Raw genomic sequence first — 17907 nt, 5'->3', positions numbered from 1 at the left:
ACCGCCATGTAAACACTCCAATGAGCACACTGTTTTAAGTGTGTGGGCTGTGATTTTCAATCTTTCTACATGCAGCTGCTTCTTATTACTGCGAGTGTTCTCTTTTGTTACCTTCCAACTTTCAGTCAGATGTGTGTGTAGTCTCTAACTTCATGCATTTCTGCATAAAAATGGAAATAAAGTTCACTTCCAAGGACATTAGCTGGACAATTGTGTAAGAGTCATTGAGTTTAAGGCCAGAAAAGACTGAGATCACGGTCTGGCCTCTGGTATATTACTGGACGTTACAGTCCCGGAGTTGTTCAGTGCTCTCACCGGGCTCAACCTGGGAATTGGATCGTGGAGGAACTACAAATCAATTCATATTTGTTTAGAAAGCAAACAAACAAAAACTTCTGTTGAATACAGCTACTTTGGGGCCAAAGAGAGAAAGCTGCTGTCAGAAATGAACAGAAGTATTTAACTTTTTCAGATAGCGCTGTAGAATTTCCAGAGAAGTAGTTCTAACTTGTTCATTTTTTTTTTTTTTTACTTGTTAATGGAAACTTTTGGTAAGATTTCACGATGTCTTCATTTTCAATTGACTTTTGACATCTGTATTCTTCAGAAAATCCTATCTTAGGAAATAAAGATGAATCCAGCTATGGTAATTGTTTCCTTATGTGACCACCTCCCCATTGTCACCTCTGACAGCACTGACAGAGCACATGCAAGGGAGTGAATACATACAAATGCAGGAACGGGGATGGAGCAATACTGTATTGGACTAAAAAGCTTTTGGATTCCATTTTCCTTAATCTCAACTTTATCTAATCAGCTTCTGTACTATTTTATAAACTTTGAAGGCTCTCCTAGCATTAATTTAACTGGAGTGAAATCTTTACCAAATTTTCTTTTGGATTAAACACAGCCAGTTTTCACTCCTTCTGATTGTGCAGATGAAGCTTGTTTTCCTTCATCATTAACACCAGAGCTATTTTTGTCCGTGTTGAGAAGCGGCTGGAACTATTGCCACTTTCTGGTGACAGAAATATTGGCAGGATGGTCTAAATAATGAATGTGCGGGGGGAAAAAAAAGTTCCAGAGTAAAACCACTGAAGTATAGTAAAAGATAGATTAATCCTTTAACTTCAGTGGTCTACTTGTGGGTATATGGCATGTGCTGATCTTCACATCACCTCTCCAAATTTAAAGAACAGAGTTAAAAGCTCTGGGAGTTTAAATACAGACAATGCATCTATCAGAAACCAGCTCATCATGAGCATCGTGTACTGATGTAAGCCTGTGCTGGCTCTGAAGCGTTATCTATAAAGTGGTTTGTTGTTTTTTTTCTTCTCAAATTTTGTCTTTCACAGTGCAGTAGCACTATCCTTCAATCACTTCAATGTGGGGGAAGTATCAGAGTTAGAAATGCAATTTTGTCAGCTCGAGTTCTGCATTATAAATTTCCTTCACAGATCTTAACCACATCTGAGAAACATCTCTGTAGGTTGCTGCATTAAAGAGTTGTTTTCGTCAAAGTGAAAATCAAGCGTTCCCACTTCTCTGGAATGCCTCATTGGATTTTATAATGTAATTTATATGATGAAAACATCTCTTTAGCTGCTAAAACGGCTAAATTAAACAAATTGGGAGGGGGGAGGCACTTAGAAGCACCACCTGAAGGCTGTACTATTGCTTGCAGACCGGTGTGATGAAAGCTGTATGAAAGCATTCGTATCTAATTGAAAGGGGAAGGATTTGTTAATACAGATGAAAACAATTTTCTTAGGACCTCTCAGAGGACGAGAGTTTGGTTATGTGTTGGCTCGTACAGCACGTCAGCTTGCTTTGTGTGCTGTTTTGTTTCAGATGGTGAGAACTTATCTGCCTTTTGTGATGTTTTTTTGAACCTTCCCAGGCTTGAATAATTTCTGAGAAACGTACACGCCTGTGTATCTGTGACAGATCTCAAGCACACAGTGAAGACAGCTTGGCTACTCACTAGGCCTTTTCTGTAGGCCGCTGCCCTGCCTCGCGCCCGGCCCCTTTCCTGTATTAAAACCTAGGCCTTGCTAAGACGGTCTACAGCAACCCGAGTGTTTGAAGTGTGCACAGATCCCCCTGCTGTTATTTCTGTATTCACATTGCCCATGCTATTGCATTGTAATGGGCCAATATCTACGTTAGACGTGAGCTGTCGCTGGTGACAGAGCTGTTTGGGAGGTACGTAGCCCTCCAGTTTGAAGCTGTGGCTGTCTGCAGCTCTCAGCCTGGTCCTCCTGGTGGTGGGAGGCCTCCTACAAGCTCTCATCCATCAGCAGGTCTTGGGTGTGCGACTGGGAGGCACTGCAGAGAAAGACATGGAGGAGAACCAGCCTGGGTCGTGTGAAATAGCTGCAGGAAATGCCTGCCATGGGAATCGCTTGGATCCTTTCTGTCGAGAGAGGAGAGGATTTGCACCCATGCTTAATGTACACTGAAATATGTCAATTTGTTGCGTTTTTCTCTGCACTTTTTCTGTGTTGTTCCCTATTCATCTATCCTCCATCCGAAATTCGTGCAAACTGCAATTAGACGTCTACATTCCTCCCTTATTAACTCATTCTTGTATGAAATGAAATATCTATTAAGCTTTTCCTTTTGTCACTGGACAAGAACAGCAATGTGTAGAAATAGTACTGTATCAAATGATTAATTCCTGCCCAATAGTTTAGAAAGTTTATAAATATTTTGAATAACGTGAAATATGACTGGCGAGACTTAATGAGGAATTTAAAAGATATATTTGACATTTGTTCTTTAACATTTCATATTTCACTTAGTTGTAAAGCCCTTAAATATTTAGACTAAAAAATAAATGCATGTTACTGATGCTTCAGACACTTCCATTTTTAGTCTCAATTGCAAGAGCAATCTGATGGCTTATTTTCAGCATTCTGTTTATTTACTTATTGATGCTAGCTTTTATACATAAACATAGTTTCATGTTCAGATATTGCTAAAATAGAAATGGCAATAATCCTCCACCCTTCAAGATGTGTTAAGTCATAAAATTGCGGATAAATTGCACAAAGGTGTTCGAATGTGATTCTGACTGGGATGTAATCTAAGAAACTAAGTGCTTCAAAATGTGGCAATCAAGCTTTTAGCTTGTCTTGTGGTATGGGTGTTCGCTTCTTGGACCAAAAAAAAAATAAAAAATAAACGATCAATGTACCTAAAAGTGTTTCTTAACTTTTAGTGTGCCAGTAAGGCCCTTGTTGGCAAATCCTGCAAAGAATTATGATTCTGCATCTGCACATCTAATTTACGTTTAGAAAAGCCACAAGGTAGAGGTACCTTACAGATTCCAAGTAAAGCTACATTAAAAAAAAAAAAAAACAAAAAAGAAAAAAAAAACTACTTCCTTTAGTTTTCAGAAACTCTAGGGCAATTAAAAGCTAACTATCAGCCCTTATATATAATACTTACATATATAAATCTCATGTTTAATTCCCATTTAATTATAACCATAAAGGAGGTGAATATCCCTAGGAAGGAGATCAAAGCTGAGGCTGGAGTTGAGGTCACTGGGCAGTAATTAGGCAGCGCCTGTCTATTTCAGTAAAAATTCAAAATCCTCAATTAAGTAGGATGTTTGTTTCTTGTGGTGGTTTTGAGAGGAACCAGTTGGTGAGTAAAACTAATAAAATGCTAGCTGCTATGTTTTGCTGATAATCTCTCATTGCTGTCGTGGTACATCTTAATTTTTTTAAGGTTTTGTTTATGGCTTCTCAAACAAACCAAACTGAACCTTGGAGCGAGTCCTTCATCTGCAGGCCAAACATCACAACAATAAAACTTATCCTGGCATCGGTTGGAAACAAATCTGTAGCCAGCTACTGTGTAGAAGTCTATAGAGAAAAAAAAAAAAAACAAACTTGTGAAGTTTCTTTGGCTTATTTTATTTCCTGATAACATAAAGGATAAAGTGAGGCAAATTATGATGCTGTTTTTTGGATATGGGCGTGGATTCATTGACATTTGTTTTGATGGCTTACGTAGGAGCAGTTGAGCAATTCTCAAATGAAAATGAAGGAAATAATCAGGCAGTTCTTTTGTTGTTTTGCTGTTGTAGTAAAATGTAATTGCAAAAGCAAACTGCTTGAGCAAAACCAGCGTTGGGAATAAAGGAAGGAACCGGTGCATTAAAGATAATTTGGTTTAAAAATAGACATGGGGTTGTATATCTTAGAAAGATGGGCAGTTCAGAGATGTGCCTCAGCCTTTAATGTAGGAATTTGTGCGATGGAATTACTGGCTTCTGTTACGGGAAGATCAGAATAGAGGACCATGCTATGTTGCCTCACAATATATTAAACATACTCCAGGCTTAGAGTTTTTCCTCTGACTTTTAAGAGGAGGGGAGTCTGCAGATGAAACTTCTCCCCACTAGATTTCCAGATGTTGTTCTGTTTTTTCATGCGTTGTTATCATCTGTTTAATTTGCAGTAACAACCGATGTCTTTACTAACACCAGGAGTGTCCTGTTGCTGAGTGTGACCTCTGATAAGCCGCGGTGGAGGTGTCCAACAGGGAGCTGGAGGGGTGCAGTAGATCTGGGAACCAGCATGGGGTCTGGTCCCGGTAGAGTGGAAGCTTCCTCCAGCAGCAGCACCAGAGCTGCCTCCTGGTTGTGCTGAATGTCAAGTCTGCAGTTTGCGTGGCTGCACTCTGAGTGAGGGCTGGAAACCTCAGGCTAGTAGAAGGAGAGCAGGATCACTTTCTAACCATACTCCACAATTGGATTACCGGTTGGAAATAATGCCACAGGAGCAGGATTGCAGGCTGTAACTGCATATGAGAGCGTTTTAAGTTTTTTCCTTTGATTGCTTGACAGAATTGTTTTGAGTTTTATGAATTTTACTAAGTGTGGTTTGAGGTTTATATTGGCTCACCTTGTGGCAACAGTGTGTAAGATTTTGTAAAGCATCTCAGCAACGGAGTGAGCAAACAAATGTTACAGCTGTAACTTCAATGCCAGCGGTGCTCTTGTACATTGAAGTCCTGTTCCTCTGATAAGCATTTTTACAAGGCTCTTCAGATTCCTCTACCTGCTTGTGATTCTGCCTTCTAGTTCTCTAATAAGTGGGAAAGCACTTTTTGAAGGTTGCAGGGTTGAGAGGGCTGTGGGACCGAGGGAAGTGGTGGGGTCCTTTCAATAATTTCAGCTCCCGAGGTGGATTTACAGAAGGCCACCTTTCAGAATGTTTGACTGTTTTATGGGTAGGTATGAGACAAAAGCATTCAAAATAAAGGCTACAAATAATATAAATCTGACTAGGAATTCTGTATTCAATTGGTGTGCATTCATCTTGATTTTATAAAAAAAAAAAAAAGCTATGCTGGTACTTCTGACCCTGCAGACACAAAAATCCATCCAAGTTAATGATTCTATAAAATCCAGCTTTCTGAGCAGGAATTTTATGATTAATGCTTCAAAGTGCATAATTACATCTTTGCCAGAAGATGTTTTTCTCTTCTTTGGCTCACAATCTGCCTGTTCAACATTTGCTGAAGTTAAGCAAACACAAAGGTGTTAAGAGTCTTTGTTCAAGAGCTGAAATCTTCCGTGCAGCTGAATGCTTGCGCTCGTTTATTACAGGATTTGTGCTTCCCAGTCTCCACATCAGCTCATTTTTAGTAAACGTTGTCAGCATTCAAGCTATTATTTGACCAACAGACTGACAGGTAGTTTTAAACGTGCCTTTTAGTTTATAGTCTTCACTTCTGCTGCTTGCCTGTGGGACAGATTTATTTTGTTTCCCAGCTTTCCTTTGCTTAATGTTCATCATGGCTGAACCGTAGAGGCAGCAGAGCTTCCAGCTATTCCCTTCTTCTTGTGTGTGGTGGTGTTTTTTTCTTGTATCCCCCACCCCTGGTGTTTTAGGAAAGACTCATAAAAAATAGATTGCTGGTGGGTTGAGTAGCTTGTGAAACGTGGGTGCCTTCAGGTCCCTTCTGCAGTGCCTGAAGCAGGGCTGGAGCTTGGGTGGGTGCTGCTTGTCTGCGATAACAGATGAAGAGGGGAGTGTAAGCAAGAGTTTAGGGCTAGTTGTCAGAGAAGACTGGGAAAAGCGTTGAAATGGGGAGAGATAATAGCTAGAGTAGAAATGAGCTGATCTGCGCGGTGCAGAATTGATGTACATGATTATATGAATTTGTCTTGGGTCCTCAGTCACAAGAAACAAAAGGAATATATTATTGCTTTGAGGTGCCTTTACCTGTTTTCAATGATTCAGTGATGCATTTAAATAAAAACAACGCTGGAGCATACTCTGTAATATCATTCCTACGTCTTGAGTTGGTTGAGCACTTTGATAGCTGCCTAATAATACAAGGTGATGATTTATAGTTCCCGTGTACCACAGCTACTGCCTCCCACCTTCATCTTTCATTATGGCAAAGGTGAGAAGAAAAGAGCCAATATCACAAACTGCGAACTGAATGCCAAGAGCCAGGAACACCTTAGTTTTCATTTGTACATTTTGATCTGAAATAGGCTTATAGTCAAAGTAAGTGGCTTGCAAGACTGTATTTAGGATTGCAAGTGTGACAGCCACAAAGCTAGTCCAGGCTGCGAGGCAGTGAAATGGAGTAGATAACCGGAAGATATCCACTTTGAAACCAGCTGTAATTTAATCTCTTGCAATTTATAGTTTCCCATCTTTCCTTTCATGAGCATGTACTTGCCAAATGCATTCTTGCATTGCTCTTGTGTTTGTGGTGTCATGAGATTGGGTGGATAGAAAAGATGAGCTGTGGTGAATGTGCTTGCAGTGCCTGTGAGTTCAGAAGGCAGATGCGTGTGAAACGTGCTTATTTTAAAAACATTTTTGTCTTTGCTGCATTAGAAATGCTAAAACAGACAGTGTACAATGTTATGAAATGTCTCATAGAGCATCAAAATTAACTGAGTGATCAATGCAACTACAAAGACAGGAGGAAAATGAGACAGCAACATCACAGCATGATATTGTGAGGAGGCAACAGTACACACTGCTGGTACTCTGTTTGGAAGTACATTTATCAAAATTTCCTCACAAGCACTGACTGTCAGTATTAGGTGGAGGTGAGGAGGAGTGAGCAGAAGCAGTAGTTCCAAAAGGCAGATTGGAATCCACCAAGCTTAAAGGATATCTTAATGTTGGAGGTGGGTTTTGTGTCTGCTGATGGAAGGTTTAGTACTGTGTGTCTCACAGAGCATACACCTGGGAAAGTCAGTCACAACAGTGTGATTTCTAGAGAGAAAGACCTCAGTCTCCATATGTATGTCATTCTACTGGGTAACTTTTTAATGTCTCCATAAAAAGTAGACACTAAAAAGGAAGATCTTAAGAGTGGGAACCATGTGTCATATCTGCTAGGATGGGGAAGTTTATTCGTTTGTGCTCTCTTCCCAGTTCTTCTCTTGAGTCCACCTGTTCCACTCCTCCAGATATATTTTGAGAAATGCAAGCATATTGCGTGGAAGGACAATTTAAGTTTTCCAATATTAGCAAAGTAAAGTCTCCAAATTTTAAAGAACAATAATAAGAAATAACATTCTATTTTGCCTTTCTTTAGGACTCCTGAGCAGTGTCCAAGTGTGGTTTCTTTGCTGTCAGAGAGCTACAATCCCCACGTGCGTTATGGAGCTGCCATGGCTTTGGGTATCTGCTGTGCGGGCACTGGAAACAAGGTGAGGACCAGTAGTCATCCACTCTTTCTTCAGTCTCCTTCCATAGCAACATTTGTGCAGAAATGTCATGCACATAGATCAGATTCCTTGCACATGCACACTCCTAGCCAACTGGAGGAGAGCACTTCTTTACATTTTTTAACTGTCCTGGGCATAAAGACTCTTTTCCTGCTTGTGCAGAACAGATAAAGTAGAAGAATGTTTTTATACGTTATTGCCACATTCTTGGAATTTTATCTCTAAAACTTTTCTTGGAGTTTTCTTACTGTCAGTTGCTACTCAATATTAAATACATATTCAGTACTCCAAAATCATTATTCTTTGGAGCTGATTCTGTACACATCACTTCAGAGGAGGATGGGGGATGTAAATGATGGGAAAAGAGCAAGTACTTTGTATAACTCCTCGTTCTTTTCTTCTTTTCTGTGGTACATAATTCACAGGAGATCCATATAGAGTGAAGTGCAATGAAATGTACCATTTTTTCAGGTGAATAATATACAGACAGTAAATTTTACTCTCCATTTAGATGTATCGGTGAAAGATAACTCTCACAGTGGGTGGCAGTGGGCTTTTAGAGCAGAAGGATTCCCACTTCTGTAGGATCTGAGTGCTCAGTGTGGGACAAGCAGCAAGTAAACTCTGGGATAAGCTTCCTTGCTTTATCCACATACGTATGCAGTCTGTACTGGTACCGAATCAGTTTTGAGATAGGTAGATTGACCACGTGAAAATAATATTTCATACTTCCGAGTTTTTGATAAACCTCTCATTTATCTGTATCATCCCTTCCTCAGCTAGTATTAAACATTAGTTCTTTGGCTCTTGCACACAAGATTCCACAGCATGTCACTTGTGTTGCGAAATGCGCAGAATGCTGACATACACTGCCTGCCGTCTTTAGCATCCAAAGCATGCAGACTTGAAAGCAAACTTGAAATACTATTTTTAATCCAGGTTGCTTTATTCTCAAGTGGAAGGTGGAATCAAGGAGCTAATTATTTTTAACCTGCTGCATCTGACAAGTTGACTTAAGTGGAAATGCTTTTAGTGGCACAAAGTCTGTTTTATTTCTAGATATTTCGTGTGATAAAGATCTAGATCATCTGATTATACAGACATATCATCTGAAGCTTATATTAGTAGGTTTTGAAAGTCCACATATATTCGACTTCAGAGATTGGAAAGCTTTTTGTAATGGTGGATGCTCTGTATATGGTGTTGAATTAAAGTCAAAAAATGAGGCACCTGCGATAGCTTCTTTCAGAGAAGCGTAGTCTTGAAGATAGCTCACATGGAAAAAAGTGAGGGCATGGGATTATTCTAGAAGTTTTCCTCAGAAAAAGTGTTTTGTATAAAGACAACTTGTTTGTGGAAAGCCTCACCCTGCTAGAAGTACACTGAGTGTCTGTGCTGGGACACTCGTGCATTCAATTCCATTTGCTCATGTCCTCAGTTTGTGTGGACAGGAGAAAGCTCAGTGCAAGAGAGTGCCAAGTGATTCCGTCCAACTCCTGTAATCAGAAGATCACATAATAAATTAAAAGAGCTCTTTCATCATCTTAGGGTGGGTGTCAAACTGTTGCATTGTGTTCCAAAAAGCATCTAACAGCTTGCTTCATGTGACATTTCGGAGTGCTTTTAGACAGCCCCTGGGTTGTCACAGACCAAATTAATCTGTACAGCCCACGGCAGTACAAACTGCTATTTAAGGTTTATTCCACTTAAATCTGAAGAGTGTGGGTGGTGAGTGTTGGCTGAGCCCCCTAACAACTTGCTGTTGTTGACACAGGTAGCCTCAGTCCCTCTTTCCACCTTTCCCTGTGTTATGTCCAGCTCCCCAGTGCATTGATGCAGACACAAAGTCAGAGAAAACTCATCCAGACAACAACACAAAAAAATGTGAATAGCTCTCTATTGAATTATCAATCTGGGAAAGCTCACTGAGAGGTGCGATGAGGGCTGCAGATAGCACAGGAAAGGGGAGGATCAGTACAACTGAAGGGAACCTGAGGAAGGAAAGGATCTCCTTGTGGCAGCAGTGAGTTTAGGTCACGTTGGTTGTCTTGTGTAATGTGCACTGAGGACCTTGGATGGTCAGAAATCAATTAGTGTCTATAATAATTATTTGTATGTTTAAGTCATGGCTTGCGAAGTGGCAGAAGTGTAAATAGAGAATAAAAATGTGTCCAAAGAGATGATTTAGCCTGAGAAGTCTGCAAACTGCATGTGCTGGTCCTGGGTATGTGTAAGCAGCATATATTGCAATGGACTCTTTATAGCTTTTCATAATTCATATTCAATGTCTGCTTTGAAATGAATGCTTATTGGTAGATCCATTGTGGATCATGTTCCTGTTGTGCTTACCTGAGCAGTTAGTGAATTTGGAGAAGCAATAGATGTTTTGAAATGTTTTTAAAACCTGGATTTACTGTGTAGGTGCTTATAGGAAGCCCAGGCTGATGTGAGTTTGAGATGAGTGCTTTCATGTGCTGCTCAATGTTACAGATTCTAACAATAAAGTGTAAGGCCAAAAATTTGGGACCTGGATTACTTTACTGGCTTGTTTTATAACCTCTGACGTGATGTTTGATATCTCAGGATCATCTGTGCCGAAGTGGAAAATGAAGTTAATGCTGATGTATTTTGTTGGGAAGAATGGCAAAGAAAGTATAATTTATGAGTAGATTTTAAGACATACCTTTGTCATTAGTTCTCATGTGCTGAATGTATCTTACTTCTGCAGGTAGATCTTGTTCTATCCATCACTTGCTTTTTTTCTTCCCAATTTTTAGATGAAAAGCCCCAGCTATATAGATTTCTGCTTTATTTAGCAAGAACATGCAAAATATGTTTAAAAATGTATGTGACAGCACCAATCTTACAACCTAGGATTAAAGGACTGGATCCTGGAGTACTGAAAATAGCAGTATTAACTTTGTGATGATTTTTTTTTTTTAGGAAGCGATTAATTTGCTTGAGCCAATGACAAATGATCCTGTGAACTATGTACGTCAAGGAGCTCTGATTGCATCTGCCCTTATCATGATCCAGCAGACCGAGATCACCTGCCCAAAGGTAATAAATAGTGCCATACCTTGCATACCAGCTTGCTGGGTGGGAAGCATGATGCCATGATGCCAAGTCATTAGGTCTCAGCACTACATGCAAGTCTTGGCAGGAGGGTATGTGCCTCAGAGCAATATCTAAATGCACAGCAGGAAACTCCTGCATGGATCAGAGCACACACTTCTGAATGGGGGAGCAATGCATGCTGATAGAAACATGCTTGGTAAATGACAACATTTCAAGTTGAGTTGTTACATGAATAGATACTCTTTCTTAAAAGGTATAAAACCATCTTGTACTGATACAAAGTGACTGGATTCCACTAAAATATAGAGGCCTCTATACTTGCAATTTATGTGAGAACCCTTGTTTAGTAAAGTTGTTTCTTGTGATACTAAACTTGATTTTTGATGTGGCCACCATACAGGGTAGCAATAAAAAAAACTGTTTCTTTTGTAGCTCGACAAATGCTTTCCAGGTGAAACAATTTCTGCTGTCAGATCCGTCTCAGTTGCTTTATAGCAAATAATTTTTTTTAATGGAGTCTTTCTGCTCGGAAGGCAAAAAGAATTGCGTGTGCTGTGTTTAGCTTTTAAAAATAGATTGCTTTGTGAATATATGACAGATGATAATATGCAAACATTTGTACAGACTAAAAGTCTACGTTAATAGAAGCTCTGAGGTTTCACATTTCATCTGCCCTGGTGAGTGCTGAGACAGAGTTGTAGCTGGTACTTTGCTATTGATCTGTCATATAGGGGTTGCTTTTATCAGTCATTTTAGAAACTGAACTATGATAAAAGCAGACTTTTTTTTTGCTACATTCATATGGGGAGAAAGTGGGGTGTGTGTGTGACTTTTTCCAGTGGAAAGCTGTACTTGGGAAAGTCGGCAAAGAACATCTACAGATACAGGTGTTTGGGTATTTCCAAGCTGCAGATCACGAAGATTTGCTAGCAGATGGTTTGTTCCTTTAAATTATTAACCAAAAACAGACCATTTTCACTGAGCAGAATCTAGCATTAGTATTACTTGAATTATCAGAATTGTAGTTCAACTGAATAAAACAGTGGAGACCACTAGAGATCTGTAGGATCCCCTCATCTTACAAGATATGAAATATGTGTAACATGAAGCTGAGTGAGTCTCTCTTTGGGAAGAGACTGCTTTTTGTTTTCATCATTTCTTCCTTAATCTAGTGCTTGGAATGCCAGCCCTGAGTATAGGAATAATATAATCATTTAGTTTGGAAAAGACCTCTAATACCATCAAATGATCTGAAATTCTTCCTGATATCTAATCTAAACCTCCCCTGAAAAAAAAACAGAGGCTGTTTCCTCACGCCCTGTCGCTTGTCACCTGAGAGGAGACCAACACCATCCTTGCTTCATCCTCCTTTCAGGTAGTTGTAAAAAGCAGTTGAGTCTCCTCTCAGCCTCTTCCCCAGACTAAACGACCCCAATTCTCTCAGATCAGGCTTAATCATTCTTCTGCGCTCCTCTCTAATGTTGGGCAAATTGTATAGCTCCCCTGTGCCTCAGTTTGACACCTGAAATGAATAAAGATGATACTTTATTCTGTGAAAGGACATTAAGAATAAATTCATTTTAGTTTGCGAAACACCCTAATCCTATTGCAGGCTGGTCTGAACAAGTCAGACATCTAAGACTGTTATGGATTACTTGCTGAGTCTGTCTATTGACTTTTCAGTTCTCATGAGATGATTGGTGAGTGTCTGTGTCTTAAAGAAAAGTGCAGACAGAAGAAATGGCTAGCAAAAATAGAGATTGTTTTAGGTGTGTAACAAGCCAGATCTCTTCCCCCAAAGAGTCCCACTAACCTTGACTTGAGAGGTACATGTAATAAGTAAGTTTCCTAAAGGGGTTGCAAATTTGGCTAGCAAATACAGGATGAGGTGTTCAGTCTGGGGCTCGGGGACTTGTTTAAAAATGGGGATAGTTATTGAAAAAGCTTTATGCTAAGGCCCTGTTTGTAAGCTAGAATTTGAGCAGTGTTACACAATATAGGTACAGAAAGCAAATCATTACCCAGTCATATAATTGCTACTGATATTAAAAACACAAACCAAAAACCCTAGCAATTATAAATAAGAAATCCTTGAAATAATTTGAGAATATAGGATCTCAACACAGAATATATCAATTTCTCTTCTTTTGAAGGAAGAAGGTTCTCCAGAAGTTAGCAGTAGCTATCAGAGCTTCTTGCTCAGAAGTGAAATATTGTGAGGAACAGACTGCCAGTTGAGTTATTTATTATTCCCATCTCCATGGGAAACATTTTTGGAGCTCTCTGCCAGTCTAAAGAAAAAATATTCTCATGTGAAAGGGTGGAGTTCAGATAACAAGACATTTTTGGATTACAGTGACATTTTGATCCAATTAGACCCCTAAATCACAGGGTGATGTGTTGTATACCAAGCCTATAACCTGATGTATGTATTTGTACTGCTAGATAAGCAGCTAGTAAGATGAGCACGGTGGATTTTATGTCCTACAAGCTGTGTTTGTTGTCTTTAGGGGTTACTGAGAAGCGAAATTTTACATTTAAACACACTTCATATCATTGTCTCACTGCTGATAAATATTTTGAGATGCTTTGCATGCAAGAGAGTGATTTTATAAAGATTGTGGCATATAGTCTGGCAAGCTTCCTGTCATTGCTTTTCAGTTTCGTGTTGTCTGTTTTTTGTGCTTTCGTAGACTTCTAGTGAGCTGTGTGCTTTGAGTTAGATGGACTTTAAACTCTATGATAACTTGGTATGAAGAGAGTAGCAAATAGAGTAGTTGCCTGCTTTATCCTTCTTTCCAAGGGATCTTACGTAAATTCTGTTTTAAGCATTTTTTTTCTTTCCATCCTTCCTTTAACATTGCAATCTGAGGCGTGGGGAATGACAGTGACGTTTCTCAAGCTGTTCTAGTAACAGGCTTTGCTCTTAATTTTGTTCATGTAAAGCACAGCAAATAAGCTGCCATACCTGCTCGTGGAATTAATTGTCTCGATTTCCCCCACCCCATTCCCTGAGAATCTAGTGCAGAGATATTAGTGGGTCTCCAAACACCAGCAGTCCTGCCTTAGGACTGGAAAGGAGAGTTAAGAGAAAAGTGTTCTGTAAAAATAAATAATAATTACAAATATTGGAAAAAGACAACTTCAGATTTTTAAAAAAATACTAGTTTTGAAAGCTGAGTGTTGCAATGCTGAAATGCCAGTGATAAGTAGAGATTTAATAATCGAAGTATTTCGATTTAAAATAAATTGCTTTTGTTGTGAGAGAATGTAGGTGTATATCTTGGAATCACTTTTGCTTTCCTCTTTTCTTTGTATTTGTCTTTGTGCTCACTCCGTTTAAACAGACAGCTGGAGTGGTGTATTTAATAAATGAAGGATGGAGGTCCCTAGAACTGACAAGTTGCTTAAGTGCTAAAAAGGGTAGCAACTCTTGTATAAAACTGACTTGGTCTCTTTGGCGTTCCAACTCAGACTCCTCTGTGAGCAGCCAGCGTGGTTTTTCCTGACCTCTGCTGATACATTTAAGAGCCATATTAGTGGAGGATACAGAACAACAAGTTGATTTTGTGAAATGGAATCCTAAATTATGGATATGATGAGATCACTGTAACAGAAATCAATGGCAACTTCGTTAAGTCTTTGTGACCAGCAAGGCAATTAAGGCAGCAATTTGTGAGACATGCTACATGTCTTAACATCTTGAATTGAATTTACTTTTGCTCTTTTTGCGTTAGGGGAGTCATCTTCACAGACTGAGAAGATAATAAGCAAGTTCAAAGGTTTTCTTCCCTTCTCCTTCCATCACGGCCTATTATCGTTAATATGTGAGGAAGCCAGGACCTGAGAGTTCTTTTTATCTTCTTTTAAATGAAATGCCAGATCTTGCTAGGATGCAAGAATATTTTTTGCAGTGTTCTAGTAGCACCTTAACTTTCCTTCACGTAAGCCTGTTACTGTTAGATGTTTCTGTATGCTGTGTGCTCTTACATACTTTGAAGAGAGCAGTCGTAGGTAGAACAGCTTTGGCTTTTGAAGATGGAGAGAAAAAGCACACAAGCACTGGGAATCTTGTTTTTATTAGAAACAGATTCCTAAATAATCTTATTTTTAAGAATTTTGCATTTGCAGTAAGCATCACATGCTGACTGTCACCATTTCCTGTGGCTGTTAATGAACAGAGGCCGTATTCTTGACAATTTCCTAGGCTTCGCATACGTGATGTTGACTGGTAGAGGGAGAAGTGGTAAACAGCCTATTAAATGATAAATAATACAAGCCCCTCGGGCTTGCGGTAGGAAATGGTGCTGTACCATTCTCATGTCTTAAAGCCTGTGTTTTCCTCTGTGTTTCCAAGGTTGCACATTTGGCTTCGTTTGAAGTCAGCGGCATGCAGTTGAGGCCAGCATTAATTATCAGAATGGTGTGTGTGGATTGTTAGGAAAGATGAAATGAGTCACTGCCCGTGTTTTAGTGTTCCCCCTGGATGTTGCCCAAATCAATTTCTTGATAACATTTATAAGGAAAAGTGCTCAAAGATTTTGAGGGGGGAAACAAAGCTTGTGGGTTTCACAGCATATTGAACAAACCTATTTGGTAATTTGGGATGTGCTCATTGCCATGCTTTGAAGGAAAAACAAGAGCAGATTAAAGGGCTCTACTAGAAACTCTGACAGGTTTTGTTTCAACAGCTTTGGAAGCTGTTGATGTCTCCATCCATTCTGTAGGAGGCGGCTGCCACAGCAGCAAAGGTAGAACTGCGTTTTTGTCTGAATCTGTTTTTTCTTTCTCCAGAGGGATGGAGCAGTGGCCGTGTGAGGATGGTACTTTCCTGAACTGCTGCTGCTAGATCTGCCAAAGCAGGCTTTTCCCAACCCTTTCAAGGAATGTTTTACAGCTGGGAGCTGATCTAGTTCAAAATGTCCATTGCTGCGAAGCATTTGCTGTATAGGAACAGCCTGGAAAACATGTAGGCCGGTAATACGTGTTTGAGTGTTGAGTCAGTTCTCTGATCTAGGTTTGCCTGATGCCTAAGGCCAGGCTGGGTAGTCTCCTACCCTTTCATAGAGCATTTGTGCTTCTGCTAATGCTGAAGTAAAACTTTGAATGGAGCACGCTATCTTAACACTATTTGCAGGTTTGGCAGTGGTCCCCAGCTCACAATCCTCAGGTACACAGAATATATCTGAAAGCAGAACTCTTACTGTGGCACTGTGTATTTTGTATTTAATAAATAGAGGGCGTAAGGACTATTTCTTACTCTAGCTCTTCAAGATTTGTTCATGACAGCCTGCTGTCTAATTCCCTACTAATTCCCTACTGTAACCTGTCCACATCACCTGGATTCGTGGCAATTGATCCCCTCAGGTCTGGCAGCCAGGTTTCTGTCACTTGGTCTCTTGCAGTCATAGGTGTCCCGGTTAGCTCGCTGCTCTGCGTGGTGTCCCAGCACCACGGCTGGTGGTTCCTGCTGGGGCTGGTACCAGCACGTTTTGTTCATCTGCTCTGGATTCAAGTATGTGAGTAGGAGCAGTGGAAGCCATGGTAGGGAAAGGATGCTCAGAGACTGCCAGCTGTGACTAGGGGAAGGAAGTGAATGACTTCTGCTGCTAGCACTGGCTCGTGTTTGCCAAGTGAGGTGTTTCTGCCCTGCGCTCCGAGGTACTTCTCTGTCAGACTTCAGACGCCAGCGTGAACTTTAGCAGACCTGCTGAACGCCTTCCCGCTTCGCCCAGGGTTTTGTTCTCTGAAGATTTGATTACTGTGTAAATTCCAGATTACAGTCCACTGAATGAGTGATTTTTTTCAGAGCTTTGTAACATCCCTTTTAATAAATATTCCAAGCCTAGAAGCTGAGCCCAGAGTTACAGGAATGATGTGCTCTAAACAGAGGCACTAGAATCCTACTGTTCAGCAAAACCAAATAGTTTTACATGTTGCTTCTGTGTCCATCCCAAATAATAACTGAAGGTCTTGGTTTAGCTGGCCTGCATGTGGTTGCCTTGCTTCAGGTTGCTGGAGATCAAGGTCGCTCCAGGAGGAAGCAGGTGGTAGGACATGTTCTGCTACAGAGGCTGTGAGTATGAATATTGAGGGAAAATAACACCGTGAGTACAAACTGAGGTATTTTTCCAGTGTACAAGAGGCCAGGCATAAGAAACAAACTATTTATATTAAATGTGTAAACCTCAGTGTAAGCTTTCCTAAATAAAAATCAGGAGAGCGTGAAAAAGCATAAATAGAGTGAAGCGGTGGTGGAGTTTCTTCAGTATATCGAGAAGAAACCCTGTGCTGTGTGTGCAGTATCACCCTGCCACCCCATCTCTACGTGTGGCTGCCCTGAAAATGTACATTGCTCCTTTTCTTTAGCATTTATAAAGGCAAGGACATTGAAGTCACCTCCATTCGGTGGCCTTACCACCTAGTAATGAAGAACTTCTTAATGCAAAGGAGAACTGGCAAATAGGGAACGGATATTAATACACAGATTGTTGGACTTGGGCTGAGACAGGGAAATAGCTGACATTTTTCCTGTCGGTTTTAGTAAATGCTGGGCTGCTGTTCTGCTCAGCTTTGCTGAGGTGGCCAGCTGCTGTGGTGCTTCGTGGTTGAGGCTCTCCATTTGTGGGAATCGAAGTGAGTAATTTTATTACAGCTGGTGTTCAGCAGGTCGGGGCTTACTCATGTGAGCGTTCGTGTCCTTCACGTAAGCCAGAGACTGGGTTAGATTGCATCAGGTTAGATGTCATCAGTGCTAAAGATGTTGAGGTGCCGATTAGTACAGCTGGGTTAGCTGCTGAAAGAGCAGAGGAAAGGGCAGTGATTGCAATGTGGCTTTTCCTTTAGGGCTCCTGTGTTTTAAAAGGTGTGGTGAATTGATGCCTGTTGGGTTTTTTTAAACAAAACCAGTTTGCAGAAAGCATGCAGTCTTTATCTGAAGTCTACTAATTATGTAGGCTTATCAAATGGCGTTGGGACTCTGGTATACAATGCTCATGGGTGGGGAGAGGCAATTTGTCTTCTTCCACCCCAGATATTTAATATAATTTCTCAGATACTGTCTGGTGGGCGGGAACTGGCTGCAGTAGCACAGCTCTGGGGCTTGGGGT

The 17907-nt window shown here is 40.4% G+C and overlaps 1 protein-coding gene across 1 annotated transcript in view; it reads left to right on the top strand.

Annotated features, from left to right (window-relative positions):
* PSMD1 (proteasome 26S subunit, non-ATPase 1) overlaps nt 1–17907 on the top strand; it is a 70991-nt gene that overhangs the window by 37591 nt on the left and 15493 nt on the right. Inside the window, exons 17-18 of the mRNA XM_027464001.3 lie at nt 7588–7702; nt 10664–10780. Of these exons, the coding sequence (XP_027319802.1) occupies nt 7588–7702; nt 10664–10780 (232 nt within the window). The remainder of the gene's footprint in view (nt 1–7587; nt 7703–10663; nt 10781–17907) is intronic.

The sequence above is a fragment of the Anas platyrhynchos genome, chromosome 9, assembly GCF_047663525.1.
Source record: "Anas platyrhynchos isolate ZD024472 breed Pekin duck chromosome 9, IASCAAS_PekinDuck_T2T, whole genome shotgun sequence".
NCBI lineage: Eukaryota > Metazoa > Chordata > Aves > Anseriformes > Anatidae > Anas > Anas platyrhynchos.
This window is presented reverse-complemented; position numbering and strand designations above follow the sequence as displayed.